The following is a 16,972-nucleotide window of genomic DNA, read 5'->3' as shown; positions in this document are numbered from 1 at the left end:
CACTCTTGTCCACAAGAGCCACAAAATCACCAAATTGAAAAGAAAGCAAATCTCTTTTTAGTTTTGTCCACAATGCGTTTAAAAATCAGAACATTTTTAAAAGAAATAAAAAATGAAAAATAAAATTTCAAACAATTTGTATAAAGCCAACATTCGTGTTTCAGATATTTGGGAATTATTAAATAAAAATGATTCTTAAAAATAAATTGGCATAAACTCGGAAACCGTAAAATTGTGAATCTTCTTTTGACATGCTATGTGGACGAGAATACCCATGACTTGAACTTAGTAAAGACCATTTTGGTTTGCTTATCGAGTTGTGTGAAACGTCATTCTCATTTAATTGTTCTCCAAAAATCAAATTCTTCAATTTATACAGGGTGGCAGACGGCGCTTAGCAACTAACTAAGTTAAGGTTACCGAACTAGACTAAACTAGGCGTAGGGTTCGTACTTAAGCCGACTTGCTGCTCCACTTGGTTACTTCGTGTCCAGTGGGAGCAGGATGCGAGTGTGTGGCGTGATGTCAACAGTGGCTAGTCAAAGTTAAGTCTGATCCTTCATGGTTAATCTACGTGCTAGACTTAAACACTAAACTACAACTAAGGCGATGTGTGTGTGGGGGATAGCTGTCCTGTGTTTGTATCGTGTGTGTGTTCTGCATCTCTGTCTCTGGCAATGTGTGGGAGTAAAAAAAAGTACAATAAATATGTTTATCCATCATCGTCGTATTCATCCACAGGGCTCTGGCGGAGTGGTAGGTCCTGGTGGATGGGCAAACGCATCTCAGAGCAGGTTGGAGCAACTCGCCTCGGCGGCGGCACAGTTTGTGGAGCGGGGCAGGAACTGGATGTGCTGCCAGGTGGCATTGAAGCTGGAATAGTGATAATAGTAACATGAGTGTTGATTGAAGTGGGGTCGAAACACGAACACTTACAGATAACTCTCGGCCAGCTGGCTCTCCACCAGCGGCTTGATCCTCGCATAGTCCTTGCCCGCAATGGTGGTGCTGCAATGCTGCTGCATGTAGGAGAGCGTGAACAACTCGTTCTCGTTGAAGGACCTCAGTCCCGGTACCCTCAGGCGCCTGGTGAGTCCCAGGGCCTCGTAGGTGTTGACCTGGTCGATTCCCGATCCCTGGATGGCACTGCCCGCATCGATGGCATTCACAAAGTTGCTCAACGCCCGGGCCGCCGTTCGGGCTGCACTCAGAGTCACATGGAAGCTCTTCAGCGCACTGCTCGACAGCTCATTCAATTCGTGGACCAATCGAGGTGGCTGTCCCGCCGCCAGGCAATTCACATCCGGACGGGGATACAAAATCTCCGGTACGGCGTCACTGATGTCCGTGCTCTGGGTGTTGAACTGCAGCAGGAAGGTGGAGAAGTTGTCGATCAGGGCCTCCAATATATCAGTGCCTATGCGGGCAAAGTTCACAGCTCTGCACGAAAAAGAAAAGGAGAAGCAATCATTAAAAAGGGAATTCTCTTTTAGATTTATATTTCATACTTATATTTTTGTTTTAAATATAAATATAGTTTACCTTTAAATATTTTTAATATAGGATAATGGTCTAATGCTTACCTACACTCAAGGTAAGCATTGGACAATTTTAAGTGCTGCCCATTTTACCAAGGAAACTTAGAGAACTTCTTGCATTATATGTTTATAAACGAATATTACATATTCTAAAATACTTATACATACACAGGGTATCGGTAGTCGTAGTAACTGGAGCTGATCAACACCCTTGAGACGAGCAGCATGTTCAGTTTGTTGGAGTAGGCGATGGCCTGTGGATTTTCCCTTGTGTACATCTCAGAAACAATGCTGCCAAACAGAGCGGGATGGATGGATGGATGGATCGGGGAGAAAGTGTTAGAAAGTTTCCGGATCACAAGATGGACATTGCGCAAGACTTACACATCCAGCATGGCCAGCGTGCCCAGCTTCTTCTCCATCTGCAGGCGACGGAAGGTCCAAATGCCCTCCAAGTGCTCCACGAAATACACATTTGTCAGGATTAGTTCGTTGTAGTATTGTGCAAGGTAGTTGGGCTGCTGCAAGACCTCATCGGGTATGCCGAACTGCAGTCGCATCTCGTTGAGTTTCTTCTGGATGAACTGCCTGGCCGCCGGCTCCAGCCACTTGGCCTGGTCCAGCGAATCCTTCAGCTGGTTCCGCAGACTGAAGAACATCAGCTTGAGGAGCTCCTCATTGCCCTGCGTCTTGTTCAGTCCCCTGCTCTTCGTGGCCGCCGTTTCGAATTGCTGCCTGGGCGGCTGTTGCTGCAGTGCATCCACCGCGAAGGGCAGCCAATCGCGCACCACCTTGCTGCAGATGAGCCACCTGGGATAGCTGGCGGTGCGTCCATAGAGGGCATGGTCGAAGTTCTCCGCCAGAGTGCGGTATTCCTTGGACAAATGTGGCAGCATTTTACGGGCCAGCGACCAAATAATAAAGTTGTTAATTGGTCTGTAAACAGCAAGATTTAATTATCAATCTGAGAAATCTGCTCAATCACATGTTTTTATAATCTTTTAAATATCTCTAGTATTTAGGGGAATGCATTTTATTATATATATAATATTTTTCTAAAAGAAAGTCAGTTAGGAAATTGAAATAAGCTAAAAAGCGACCAAATAATAATCTTGTAAATTAACAACAAATGTAAATAAATGAACTTAAATAATAATTAAAGAAACTGTTTGTATAAAATGTCAAAATACCACTGGTAAATAAGAACAGAATAAACCATTTACTCTTTATTCTTTTTCTACAATACAAATTAGTAAAGACATTAGTATAAACTAAAAGTCAATTTTTACAAGCTTAATTTAGCCTTTTTTTTATTATAAACTTAAAAAACAAAAGCTATGAGAAAGGGCAGTTTTAACTGCAATTTAACGTTCTGTTTGAAAATGACTGTGGTCTTTTAGTCAACAAATTGTTAATTGTTAATTAATTGCATATACATATATATCTATGTATTTTAAAAATGTATTTTTTTCAACTTCAATAAGAATTAAACTTACTTTTTATCCGAGGTGGAGAGTAGAATAGATAGAGCATGCATGACCTCTACATCGCGTACCAGAACCTCTGTGTCTTCAGTGATTTTGGTTCTTGGAAAAATGGCCTGCAGGGACTCCAGAATGGGTAGCTAATGGGGAAGCCATATTATTATATTATTAATGATGAATTCGTGACCTTAGTTAAATGCACTTACAGAGGGAGCTTTAGTCTTCAGATCAGCCAGACGCATTAGTTTATTCAGCTGACGGCTGCCATCAGCTTTGGCATCTTCAATGTGCTTTACAATACGACGTTCGTAGTGGAAAATGTCATCGGCAAATAGATCAGCCTCCCGGGAAACAATACCTAGAATAAGGAAAATAATACATCGATTAAATTGGATAATACAAAGTATATACAAGTTATTTCAAGCTCACCCATGTTGATGGCGAAATCCCTGAGGAGCAGCTTATAGCCCCGAACCACTTCTTCGTCGGCATCGTCGCCATAGAAGTACTTGTCGGGCAGACCAATCTCGCCCTCGTCCAGGGTGATCACATAGTCGTGGGGATTACTGTAGCCGTTCTCCACGCTGACGCGGTAGTAGGGAAAGATCCCGTGTTTGGCCTGGAGGAGTACCAGGACCCGCTTGTAGTCCCAGGATTGCAGGCGATTGGTCTCGCGAAATGCCTGCCAGCCATCTGGAAATTAATCAAGAGACACAAATTAGTGGGATCGTGCGAATAGTTCTGGTTCTCGACGGGCTATTCTCAGCGGAAACCCCCTACGAGAAAGATATGCGCTAATAGAAATTCCCCAGAACCAAACACCCATGGGATCTGGCAAGAAAATATTCGGTTGCATGCACACATTATAGCATAGATCCGCATATATACACACAAACGAGTTTATATAGGCGAATATCGGTGGCTTATGGCAATTAAAAGCGCTAAAATGTTTGGCTGCTTGAAATTTTCAGGGCGCTCAGTCGCTTCTTCTCTTGCAATCATAAAATATTGAACCAAAAATTAAATAAAACAAAAAACAAACAAAGAATTCGGAAAGGGAAAATGGGAACTCGGAATGCTCTCCTTAGGAAATCTTAATAATTTTCAAATACCTTTAAGAGTCGTTCCAAAGTATGCAACAATATAATTAATGTCTAATAATCTAGTATTTTAAAACACTTGATCACTAATATTTAAATTAGAGTATTTTAAAATATTTTCTAGTTGAGGTGCCAGTAGATCCCAATGATTAATTTTACTTGTCCATAGAGTTTATAAAATAAAGGAAGAGTTTATAAATAAGCCTGGTGTAAGTAAAGGTAGTTAAGATAATATATATGTAAGGAATGGTATTTTAATACAAAGATATCATTACAAGAGTTTGGATAAAACATATTAAAAATTTTCCGCATTTTCAGGTAAACCCCATAGAGTTGTATGTTGGATTTTCACAAAAAGGGTACTGCCACCTTGGGGAACATCCCAATTACCAACACTAATCTGACCCACTCATCACTATAGAGACCATTTGACCCCTATATGACTATCATATCTCTCGCAAGCTTCATCTTCCAGTCGAATGACATGCAGACATAGAAATTGATTGTGTTTCAGTTTGTTGACACCTGCAATTAGCACTTGCGGCAATCGATACTGACACAAAAAAAAAAAAAAAATAAAAGAAATAAATAAAAAATACCAGCCGTGCTAGCCGGATTTTGTAGTTATTACGCCAAGTTGGAACTTCGATTTTGGGGCTTTCGATGTTATAGTTTTTTAACGATTTATTGCAAACCACTTTAATTAACTTCAATTAAAGGCGAATCTTGGCCGGTGTATAAAAGGTGACAGTTGTGAGTGCCAGCCATATCAATCCAGTGCAACAGCTCCAGGGCAACAGTTGCTCCTCCTCCGTCTCATCCATTCATCCATCCTACCAAGTCCCAGCATGAAACAGTTTGTGGTGAGTTTGAACAGGAACAGGAATCCTTTGGAGTGGCGTTAGCTAACTTGGAGTGCCCCTATTCCATCCAATCCAATAGGTTTTGGCCGTTCTGGCTGTGCTCGCCGGTTCCCGGGCCGCTCCTCGTCCGGATGTCAGCCATCTGGCGGGCTACAGCTACCAGGCTGGTGGCTTCAATGGCGGCAACCTGGTGGCCAACCAGGTGATCAGTGCTCCCCTGACATCGGTGTCCACCTCCTATCAGCCCACGGCAGCCGGTAGCAACTACTTCAGCTCGGCACCCGCCATTGGCCAACTGAACCTGGGCTCCTCCGGCTCCTCGGGCGTGGTCAACTACCAGGTGGGCAACTTGGGATCCTCCAACTACCAGGTGGAGTCGTCCTCCGGCGGCAGCGGCAGCGGCGGCATCGTTAGCGACAGCATTGGCCTGGCCGGTCTCCAGCCCGGTCCCACCATCAACTACAACGAGCAGGAGTCGTACATCAGCCACCTGGCCAACTTCCAGCCCGCCCAGATCAACAAGCACTTCTACATCCACAGTGCTCCCGAGGATCACGATGAGCAGCAGATCGTCCGCTATGTGAACGTGGGCAGGCCCCAGAAGAACTACCGCGTGGTGTTCATCAACGCACCCACATCCACCACCAGCAAGGCCAAGATCATTGCCAACATTGCTCCTGTGGAGGAGAAGACCGCCATCTATGTCCTGTCCAAGAAGTCCAACGCTCTGGATGTTAGCGCCGAGGTGGTTACACAGCGCCCGGTGGCCAACAAGCCGGAGGTCTTCTTCGTCAAGTACAAGACTCCCCAGGAGGCGGCCCATGCCCAGCAGACCATTCAGGGTGAGTAGTTCAAGGGAGGATTGGGGAATGAGTTCGATAAAATGTAGGTTATCTAGTAAAAGTTTCTGGGAATACTGGATTTCCACTTGTGATATAGTTTAGGATTTTAACTAAATTGCAGTAGGCAATGGGAATTTATTGGAAGGAAGGAACTCTTAAGAAGTGAGTTTACAAAATAAACCAAAAAGTAGATTATAGTAAAACTTCATATCTATACGATTTTGAAAATTGCAGAAAAGAAATGTAAAGTAAGATGCAATATAGTGAAAAGCAAATACTATTTTGAGTTTAATACTTTTTTCAAATTGATACTATTTTCAATTTAGTACAATTTCCAATTAAATACTATTTTCAATTTAATACCATTTTCCATAAAATACTTTTTTCAATATAATACTATTTTCAATTTAATACTGTTCTCAATTTAATACTATTCTCAATTTAATGAAATTTTCCATTTAATACTGTTTCCAACCTAATAGTATTATCATTTTAACACTTTTTCAATTTAATACTTTTTTACTTAATACTATTTTCAATTTAATACTTTTATCAAAAACCACAGCGGAAATGGTTTAGTGCCTTTCTAAAATTTATGAGTAAACCCTTTAAAACTTTTCAATAGTGCTTTCACCAAGAGTCTGATATTTTAATTATTTTTTAGTTGGTATCCAAAAATCACTTTAAAAACCAATCACTAAACATTGTTTCCCCCCTTCAAACAGCCAACTACGATGCTCTGGGTGGAGGCTCTGAGACCAGCAACGAGGGCGTGATCCCCGTCTCCTCCGTGATCGGCAGCCTGGGCGACAATGGAGCCTCCGGCGTGGTGACCGACGCCAGTGGCAGCCTGAACATCGTGGGCACCGGCGGAGTTCCCAGCGTGGATGGAGGCGCCTCCTATGAGGCGGAGGGCAGCCAGCGCCAGGTGATCAGCACGGTGACCACCGGCACCAATGCCCAGGCCACTTATCTGCCCGTGAGGCCTGTGAGGAAGTAGGTGCATCACCTGGACACCTTATCCACCCCTCCTCCAGCATCACCTAGCCACATCCACTGGACGACACGCACACACACACACACACACTGTTGGAGACCCGGGGAATTCGGACTGGATGGGAAAGCCCCTTGGGTTTGGGGCCCATTGCAGTGGAGTCCCGCCGGGGAAACCTATGCGATTTTTTCTATTTAGTTTTGGCTTCGGCACTACTTCATATTTCTTGTGTATATTTTTTTTTTTAAAATAAAATATAAGCGTTCTCATAGGCATTCAAAAAATGTAAAATACATGCAGTTTTATTTCGTCGATAAAGCAAGAACAAAAAAACAAATTTTGAAAAACAACTATAGAGCCATATGACACTTGCTATATGGCAATATAACCAATGCATAGGTTTGGTTTAATTTCATTCCGATTTCTTCTTCTACTGTCCGCGTCTGAAGTAGAGTGACAACAACAAAACATCATAACATTAAAAAACATCAAAACTTTAACATTAAAAGCAATATTTGAAGTTAGGAAAGTGCCAAACCAACGAAACTGTTCATTTTTCGCCAGCACATGGGACAGAGTTCAGATGGCAGACAGGAACGGAAGGCATTGCGAGCAAAAGATGTGTCGGCGTATTCCCTTGGAATTCTTCCTGACGGGATCTTTCTCTTCGGTCAAGTCAATAATACCTTCATGGTGAGTTCCGTCGGCTGCTCGGCGTGTTCCCTTGGAATTCTTCCTGACGGGATCTTTCTCTTCGGTCAAGTCAATAATACCTTCATGGTGAGTTCCGTCGGCTGCTCGGCGTGTTCCCTTGGAATTCTTCCTGACGGGATCTTTCTCTTCGGTCAAGTCAATAATACCTTCATGGTGAGTTCCGTCGGCTGCTCGGCGTGTTCCCTTGGAATTCTTCCTGACGGGATCTTTCTCTTCGGTCAAGTCAATAATACCTTCATGGTGAGTTCCGTCGGCTGCTCGGCGTGTTCCCTTGGAATTCTTCCTGACGGGATCTTTCTCTTCGGTCAAGTCAATAATACCTTCATGGTGAGTTCCGTCGGCTGCTCGGCGTGTTCCCTTGGAATTCTTCCTGACGGGATCTTTCTCTTCGGTCAAGTCAATAATACCTTCATGGTGAGTTCCGTCGGCTGCTCGGCGTGTTCCCTTGGAATTCTTCCTGACGGGATCTTTCTCTTCGGTCAAGTCAATAATACCTTCATGGTGAGTTCCGTCGGCTGCTCGGCGTGTTCCCTTGGTATTCTTCCTGACGGGATCTTTCTCTTCGGTCAAGTCAATAAGAACTTTCGGTTGAGTTCCGTCGGCTGCTCGGCGTGTTCCCTTGGAATTCATTTCTTTTATTTTATTTCTATTCTTTTTTTTTTAAATTATATAATTCTTTTTGTAAACTTAAACACGCTGTCCTTATTTGAACGTTTAATTCTAAAGTAAGACTTGGGGGTTACTGTAAGTTCAAAAGATTCTGTTCGATTGTAAATAGGGGACGTGACATATCAACACGGCCACCTTTGTTTTTCTTTTGAGAGAACAGTACCATCTTGAGTTCAAAGCTCACCATTTCCAAGATTTGTCCTTATACCTATTTCGACAATATTACCACTCTTATGGGCGTGGTACCCTGGTGAAATAAACTTGCGCTGCGCAAAAACCTCAAGAATCTGCATGCGAAATGCCAACATTCTAGCGTTTATAGCTTTAGAGACCTTAGCGTTCATACGGATGTACGGATAGATGGCTATTTCGATTCGGCTATTGATCTTGATCAAGAACATATAGTATACACTCTATAGGATGGACAACGCTTCCTTCTATTTGCTACATACTTTCCGGCGAGTTTTATACACCCTTTTACTCTAGGAGTAACGTGTATAATTTTATCGATTCTATGACTGTTTTTACCTTATAATGGAAAACTCTGTAGCCAATTACCTGGACCTGAGTGACCTGTTGAACTGCCTGCAGCTTACACAATCGGAAAGTCCGAGATGTCGCCCAAAAAGTGTTTACAAAATTAAAAACCAAAACCTAATGCATGTGACAGCGTCAACTATTTGGCAAGCTGCTCATAATTGTTCAACCCGATCCAAACCGATCGACCGGCTCGTTCAACCCGTCCAATAGTGCTGGCCAATCTCAGAGGGCCAACTCAACTCAAAACTAAGAAAAAAAAAAAGCCACTCGGGTAAATAAATTAGCGACTTAAAAGAAACTCAACTCGGTATTGGAATTAAAATCGGAATAGCTATCGCTATCGGCATACCTATGCAAGCACCAGTCCCCCAAGGTCGTCATTTAGGCAAATGCAAGTCGTATTAAAATACCAAAGGGTATTAAATAAAAAAAAAAATTAGCTATACCATACTATTACGGCAAATGGGCACGCCCCAAAAAACAAATTTATTATCAATTACAGAGAGGCGAGGAGGAGGAAAAAAATAAGAAAAACAGAGAGTATGCGATACTATCTCCGTATCTTTCTCGGAGATCTAGCGTTCCGATCTGCATATCAATGGGCGGCGGCCAGATCTTTAGCATAAAGATAATCACACCTACTAAATAAAACGCCGCGACGGACGGTAGCCGCAAAGAGCCGAGGTCCAAAGAAGATTGAGATCGAATGATTGGAGTTCAGAGATTTGTCCCTCGATTCGATTTCTATTACTGTCATCATCAATAAAATGTTACATAAATTTCCAGCACAGCGAGCGATCGCAGGTGGTTATAAATATGGAATGCCTAATTGATAATTATCATTTTGTTCGGTTTTCCATAATCCACAGGCGATATGCGATCTGTGATCTGTGATCTGTGATCGCTGATCGGCTAATGGCTAAATTAGTCTAGTCGAAATCGAAAACTGTTAGAATATGCATTACTTGGACCCATTCCAATTGCCACCATTGTGGTGCCACCTGATTGTCAATCAGTTTTATGCGTTTATGTTCTGTCATCAATCGTCGGGGCCATAAATCCATTCAAAGGCGTTATTCAAATGCGCTCGATGAGTGCAAATTATGTTTTATGCGTTTATTTTGGTCATATTTATGCGACCTCCAAGGCGAAGCGCCAGGTGAACGTGGGTTCGAGTCCAGGCTTATGGTCTGAGTCACCACCGATCGATTTTGCGTTGGGGTCACCATTTATGGTGACAAACATAGCGAAATACCAGCCGAAATCGATGGGAAATTCCGGCAAGCGAACAAGGAGGCTAATCGAAGCGATAATGGCCTCAGCTTTTTGGGCAGCGGAAATTGAATTCGACTCTTTTTAGGAAAATATCATTTCTTTGTTTAAATAACACTTATGCAGATATAACAATTGTTTAGTTATACATTATACATTTATACATTTTATTGAAGTCTTAAGAAGCTAAACCTATATTTCTACAGGTTTACTTTTATTAAATTAGCAGAAACCCAGACAACACCTGTTAATTAAAGAAATAATTTACAATGATATAATGTGCTAAAGAACTGATTAATATAAACTTTATATGAAAAACTTTTTTAGTACTAGAAAAGGGTGGAAACAACCTAAAAGGAAAAAGTTAAACTTAAAATGCTGGGTAACTAACTAAAAAAATGGTTTACTTAAAGTTATAACAACCAAAAAGGATTAAACTACATCATTTTATAATTTATAATCCGCTAGGACCACACATGTAATTAATAAAAACTCATAATGAATATAACAATAAATACCAGAAAAGCGTTTAGGTTTTAGTTTAGTAACTAAAAAATACCTGTACTACATAAAAAGCCTTAAAAAAGTAATTATTGAACACTTCTTATGAACAAAATATTTAATAAGAGAAAAGAGGGAAACAGGCGTAAGTTTAAATTAAATAACTACAAAAAATATATACCTGGGTTATTATTCCTAAAAAAAACTATTAAAGAATTTATATATATAATTACATAAATTAGGGAAATTAGTGGATTACTATTTTACTCAGTCCTTGTTACATTTTTTACTTTTAAATACCAAAGTTGGGAAGAATTTTCCAAAACTATAAGAAACCTCTGATTAAAGTCAAAGTAGTTATAATTTTAGGCCTTAAATAATCATTGATCAAACCAACTGTTATAGATATTTGCAAATTAATTGAGGGGCAAGTAGGCCCGAACTAATGACAGATGTGATTAAAATAAAAAAAAAACGACAAACAGAAAACCCAGCAAACGTGTTTCTGGCCAAGATTGATGCTGCCAGCGATGATGAGGTGCCGTTTAATGAGATTCGCTAGGCCCCAGCCCATTCAATGGTTTTTGCAGACCTATGATGGCTGGCTATGAAGACCTGTAGTAGTATATTTAGATATTTGCTAATCCATCGTGAATGCCCAGTCGATCGTCAACCAGTGTCAAGTTCAATGTCGAATGTGAGCCATGGTTTTCGGCTGCGTTCGTTCTAATTTGAATAAATTTTAGGTCAGATCGCAAGACAGCAAGACAGAGACATTGATATGGTATATGGCATAGTGTAGTATAGACTTCATAGGCCCAGAGAAGCTGATAATCGAGAGTGTTGCTTTTGGTGGTTATATGCGGCATTTGCATTTGCATAAAGCCGACTGAGGCGGATGGCCCATTGGACAATCGGAGCATATTTAAGACAAGTGGAGCGGCCCAAAATGCAATCATTGCCTCGCAGCAGATCGTCAACGAAGCATCCAGTATCCAGCATCCAGCACATCCCAGAAACCACCAAGGATTACCAAAACAGAAACAGGGAATATATATATACCATACATATACCATGTTCCTCCAACAAGTGCTCGTGTGCTGCCTGATCCTGGTGGCCTCCACCCAGGCCCGTCCTCAATATGGCTACGAACAGCCTAGTGCGGATCTCTTCCTCGGCGGCGGCGGCGGCGGCGGCGGTGGCTCTTCTCCCGGTGGCAATGTGGGCCTCATCGGTGGCCCCACCAATGGCCTGGTCAGCCTCCAGTCACATCGCGGTGGTGACAAGTACCTGCCCCCCGCCAGCACCACCCAGGCACCGATCATCAACAAGAAATTCTATTTGGTTTCCGCACCCGAGGATCACAGCAACGATGGCAAGGTGAAGCATCTGGTATTGGGACGTCCGCAGAAGAACTACCGTGTGGTGTTCATCAAGGCACCAGCCGGTGATAATGCCAATGTGAAGTACTCGGCCGAGTTTGCTCCACAGGAGGAGAAGACCGTCATCTATGTGCTGAGCAAGAAGGATAACGATGTGGATGCCAGTGACATTGCCACCCCAGCGCCCACACAGCCCAGCAAGCCGGAGGTGTTCTTCATCAAGTACAAGACCGACGACGAGGCCAAGCAGGCCCAGCAGGAGATCCAGGGACAGTACGACAAGCTGGGCGGCACCAACGAGTACCAGGAGGATAACAACGCTCCCATCACCTCGGTGATCGGCAGTCTGGATGGCCTCAATCCCGATGGCAGCTACAACTACCGCCAGATCGCCAACCGTCCGGCTGCTGTTTCGCCCAATGCCCAGTACCTGCCCAGTCTGCTGAAGCACTAGAGGATTACCACCTGCTGCACTGCACCACCGCATCAACCAGATCACCCAAATCATCACCCGAACCCCGTTGTGTTGCGTATTTTTAAGAAATCACTCTATATTTTTTTTTTCTATTTTTTTCTTGTTATATATGTTATCGAACTGTTGTTAATAAAAAATGCTTATATTAAAACCAAAATATCAAGCAATGTGTTTATACTTCCAAAGTACTTTTGGTGGCCAAGTGTGATAAGGTTCCCTAACTTTCATTAAGTTCCACTGCTTCTTATATGATTGCCCAATTTTATGCATCCCATATTTCTCGTTTCACAAGCTCAATATATTTAAAAAACAAAGGTCAGCCATTTAAAAAATTAATAAAAATCGTATAAATAAATTGAAATGTCTGATCGGCGCAATTAAATTAAAATCCAAATCGAAAACCAAATCAAAGTCAAAGTCAAAAATAAATCGAGGCAGAAAGAAACATTTCGGCTTTGTTTTCCCCGATATTCAAATCAGCAGACACATTTCAATATGTCCAAATCCGAAACCAAATCGAAGCTAAAAGCTGCCGTCAAAATTTCCAACAGAAATTAGCGTAAATGAAGTGAGAAATCAAAATAAGCTCATCAAATTTAATTAAATAGTGGACTTTTTTCTATTTTCTGTTTCTTTTTTTTATTTTTGATGGGGCCATTAAACTAACGCTGCATAAACTGGGGCCAAAGATCGATTGATTAATGTTCAATCGCAGCTAATGGCATCCCAAGATACTCCAAAAAAATCGTGAAATTGAACCGAGGAAATAAAACGACCAAGTGCAAATCAATTTGGACATCAGGGAAGTAATCGCTCCTTTATTGCCATTAGCATTAATATTAATTGACATTTAATTGAAGTAATTAGAAAAATGTGTTAGAAAAAAAGACAAAGCAGTTTTGGATTGCAAAATATGCAGAGATATATTTCATAAATATTTTATCCAGCCTGTTGCGCGATGAATGAATATTAAAACAATTAATCTTCTGACCTCCCACTCCTTGGCGCCCCATTATCTGTTGACCTCTCCCAAAAAAGTCTCGTAGAAGTGACCCGAATAAGGCCCACTTGTTACATCTTCATAGGCCTCCAACCAACCAACTAACCAACTTATCTATGCACCTTGTATGGCCAAACAATTTTTCTTAATAAAAGCGAGCATAAATCAAATTAGCTGTACCATTTTGCTTAAATGCGACATGAAAGTGTGGGAATTACGCGTCAATTTATGCAAATCCGATGGACGGACCAGTTGCCAATATACATATATACATATATAGACATATATACCGAGATATAGCCGGCCATTGTTGATATTTTAATTGTCTCTTGCTGACAACAACCAAGCCAAAAACGAGAAAAAGAGCCCAAATTAATCTACTAATCAGCGACGAGGCTGCGAACCAAATACAAATAACCAAGTATAACTGACAACGGATTTGGATTCGGAATTGGCCGAAAGATGCAGATGGTAACAGAGGGCGAGAGTTGGCCAAGATCATTAGTCAAATGGTGAGGGCGTTGGATGCTGCGATTAGCAGCACTTCTTCTCGTATCCCCACCCAAAAAGCTATGGCTAAAAGCAAACCATAATCAAAATGCAAGCCCCACCTGATGGTAAATGATAAATGGACCTGCAAATCGGTGGGATGTGAGAAGAGCATAACGAAAAGGTATGTCAAAACCGAAGCAAATCGGGGCAGCGGGATCATCAAACCTTAATTAATTGTTTTTAAACCAAGTTGGGGGATTTTTTAAGGGTAATCGAGTTTTCTAGTGATTTTTCAAGGCCATTGGGCCTTGAACTTGGTGGCTAAAAGAACGAATGGGGAAAAACTGTTTGTAAACTTTTAAAATATTGAGTTACCTTTATGGAAAATTACACTCAAAAATATTCTCCCTGAATATTGAAATTTTAAAGTTAGACTTTTTTTAATTTTAGAAAAAATTTGTTCATTTAGTAAACTCACATTGTAAATAATTTTTTAATTTCTAAAATTTTGGGTAAATAGATTTTTCTGTTTAGGTAAATTATACATTACATTCAATTCAAATGTAAACTGCAAAAATAAAGCTTATATATCAAAACTATTATTATAGTTCTGTATTAAATATTTCATTTTTTGAATATATGTGTAGTTCCTACAATATATCTAAAAAACTTGAACATGCTTTGTATAGATGTTGAATTTGAAATTTAAAGACCCTGGACAGCATAAAAAGCTGTTCCCGCATTTTCACGCACAATTAATTTTTTGACCCAACGCAAGTTTGTTGCTCAAGTCTTTTGTTTTGGCAGATTTTAATAAAGCGATTTGCGGTTGGAAAAATATGTGAAAAGGCTAATTTTCTCAAATTTCTGTTCCAATCGGACTGTGCGATCTAAGTAGATCTGTTTAAAAGTGAAGCTGTGATGGAAAACCCAAATCAGTTGTCTTCCAAAATTCGCGAAATGTTGAACTCACTGGTGTGGTTTTCACTTTCTCTGATAAGTCTTGCGGTAGCTCAAGGATCGCGTTCCTATCTACCACCACCAGCAAATGCAGCCATGGAACCCATTATAACCAAACAATTCTATAGTATTTCACCAGCCGAAGATCCCGAGGATTTGGAGCCAAAGACGAAGCATTTGGTCATAGGACAGCCGCGGAGGAACTACCGAGTGATTTTCATACGAGCTCCTGCGGGAAACAGTGATCAAGTGAAATATACGGCGGAGCTGGCGCCCCAGGAGGAACGAACCGTGATCTATGTTCTGACCCGGAAACAACAGGAACTGGAGGCCACTGATATTGCGGAGCCTCAGCCGAAACCCCAAGCCGAACAGAAGCCAGATGTTTTCTTCATCAAGTACAAGACCAACGATGAGGCTGCCGCTGCCCAAAGGGAAATCCAAGAGCAGTACGATCAACTGGGCGGAAATACCGAAATCTCTGCGCCCTATGTGGCACCCGTTAAATCGGTGATTGGGTCCCTGAGCAGTTCTCAAAATCCAGCAGCACCCCCTTACCAAGCCGCTTACCAAACTGCTTACCAATTGCCGGGATATCACTACGATAGACCCACCTCCACAATCTTGGCGCCAGTTGAACGATCCTACTGAAACGCCGAATATATTCGCACCCCCTTACCAAGCCGCTTACCAAACTGCTTACCAATCGCCGGGATATCACTACGATAGACCCACCTCCACAATCTTGGCGCCAGTTGAACGATCCTACTGAAACGGAGATTATATCCGAAACTCGTTGAATATTCCACGCTATTTGCATATAATTGATCAGTCATTTCCACGAGCGAATTTATCACAAAAACCTGGCGAACGCGTAAATAAAAAATGGTTTTCTTTTTTTTTTTGGTCTTTACTGTATAATTTTTGCCAACTTTTTTATCTGATTTGCGTTTTGTATATAAAGATATTGGCAAAAGTGCTTTGACCCTGTGGCAATACAGACGAATTTTAAAGTTTTGCAAACTATATAACAAATAAATATTTTAAAATATAAGTAAAAAACAATGTAACATTTAAGAAACAAAATTTTTATAAATGTATATCTACAAAATATATATGAATATTTTCTGAATTTCAGGGGCTTTGAAATTTCGTCTAAAATTGATAGTTTGCCAAAATCGAAAAACGAACAATCTGCATAAATTTTGCAAGTCGCAACCGAATAAAGAAACCGCAAAACGGCAATGCAGTTTTTTTATGATGTGTCTCCTCTATGGCTCGGCTAGTTAATCTTCTTTTGGATTTATTTGCATTTGCATTTAATTAATGGGATTTCTTAAGCCATTTTTGGGCATCAACTGGGCGACCTTTTTTTGATTGGCAGCAGCAACAATTTGGCAGCAATTAATCTTCAAAAATTTTGCAAACCAAGGTCGAGGCGAAAATTCGAAACTAAAAAGTGAGATTCTAAGTCTTCGGCTAAGCCTTTCCACACCTTTTTTTCTCTCTTTATCTCTCGAGTATTTATCATTCCAAGGTGGCCAAAATATATAAATAAATCACACATTGCTTTTTGGCCAAAAGAGCAAACACAAACAATGACCCTACAACGGCCCTGCCCAAAACGCATTCAAATTATGGCAATTATATTGAAATTTTTCATCAACAAAACCGATGAAACACTTGGCCGACGATTTGTGGTTATGGAATTTCTGCTTTTAGCCGTCTTAACTAAAAATAGACCGTGACACAACGCAATCTATGCATATTTACGGATACCCTTTGTTGGGTGTTTAAAAATCAAAGAAAACACACACTAAACGCTGCCAATAAATGTAATAAAATTATGCAGCTCGTCAATAAATAAATATTAAAATAATATAAGTGCCTAGGGTATTTCCTGTTTCGTTTTTTTTTTGTTGGGTCAATTTAAATCCTTTTCGTCGCTTTGTTTGCAATGCCGCCAACGTATCCAAAACTAATGATATAATTTATGGGCTAACAAAGATTTGTCAAAACTCCGAAGATCAAAGCGGAAATTTTAAATGAAGCCCAACAATAATTGAAATGCCATTGCAACAAAAGCAGACCAACTAGTTTTATGTGGCTAGAAAAAAGAAAACCAATCAAAAATGAGCGTTTTATC

The 16,972-nt window shown here is 41.0% G+C and overlaps 4 protein-coding genes across 6 annotated transcripts in view; 3 read left to right on the top strand and 1 right to left on the bottom strand.

Moving 5' to 3' along the window:
• Positions 1 to 298: 298 nt before the first annotated feature.
• Positions 299 to 16,972, bottom strand: part of goe (gone early) — a 33,620-nt gene continuing 16,946 nt past the window's right edge. For all 3 annotated transcript variants that reach the window (XM_017068648.4, XM_017068650.4, XM_017068649.4), the window contains exons 5-11: positions 3,452 to 3,715; positions 3,229 to 3,380; positions 3,035 to 3,162; positions 1,923 to 2,474; positions 1,707 to 1,829; positions 937 to 1,440; positions 299 to 873 (exon numbers count right to left, since the gene is read on the bottom strand). In XM_017068648.4, the coding sequence (XP_016924137.2) occupies positions 786 to 873; positions 937 to 1,440; positions 1,707 to 1,829; positions 1,923 to 2,474; positions 3,035 to 3,162; positions 3,229 to 3,380; positions 3,452 to 3,715 (1,811 nt within the window). In that variant the 3' untranslated portion in view covers positions 299 to 785. The remainder of the gene's footprint in view (positions 874 to 936; positions 1,441 to 1,706; positions 1,830 to 1,922; positions 2,475 to 3,034; positions 3,163 to 3,228; positions 3,381 to 3,451; positions 3,716 to 16,972) is intronic.
• Positions 4,833 to 7,112, top strand: TwdlX (TweedleX). Its single transcript, XM_017068653.4, has 3 exons — positions 4,833 to 4,985; positions 5,065 to 5,827; positions 6,553 to 7,112. The coding sequence occupies exons 1-3, from the start codon at positions 4,971 to 4,973 to the stop codon at positions 6,825 to 6,827; spliced, it is 1,053 nt and encodes a 350-aa protein (XP_016924142.2). The 5' UTR covers positions 4,833 to 4,970; the 3' UTR covers positions 6,828 to 7,112.
• On the top strand, positions 11,467 to 12,531 carry TwdlY (TweedleY). Its single transcript, XM_017068654.4, has one exon. The coding sequence runs from the start codon at positions 11,592 to 11,594 to the stop codon at positions 12,351 to 12,353; it is 762 nt and encodes a 253-aa protein (XP_016924143.2). The 5' UTR covers positions 11,467 to 11,591; the 3' UTR covers positions 12,354 to 12,531.
• Positions 14,827 to 15,868, top strand: TwdlZ (TweedleZ). Its single transcript, XM_017068276.4, has one exon. It carries the CDS (start codon positions 14,827 to 14,829, stop codon positions 15,475 to 15,477), a length of 651 nt encoding a protein of 216 aa, XP_016923765.4. The 3' UTR covers positions 15,478 to 15,868.

The sequence above is a fragment of the Drosophila suzukii genome, chromosome X (assembly GCF_043229965.1).
Source record: "Drosophila suzukii chromosome X, CBGP_Dsuzu_IsoJpt1.0, whole genome shotgun sequence".
Classification (NCBI taxonomy): Eukaryota; Metazoa; Arthropoda; class Insecta; order Diptera; family Drosophilidae; genus Drosophila; species Drosophila suzukii.
Note: the sequence above shows the minus strand (reverse complement) of the source record. Positions and strands in the feature narration are given on the sequence as shown.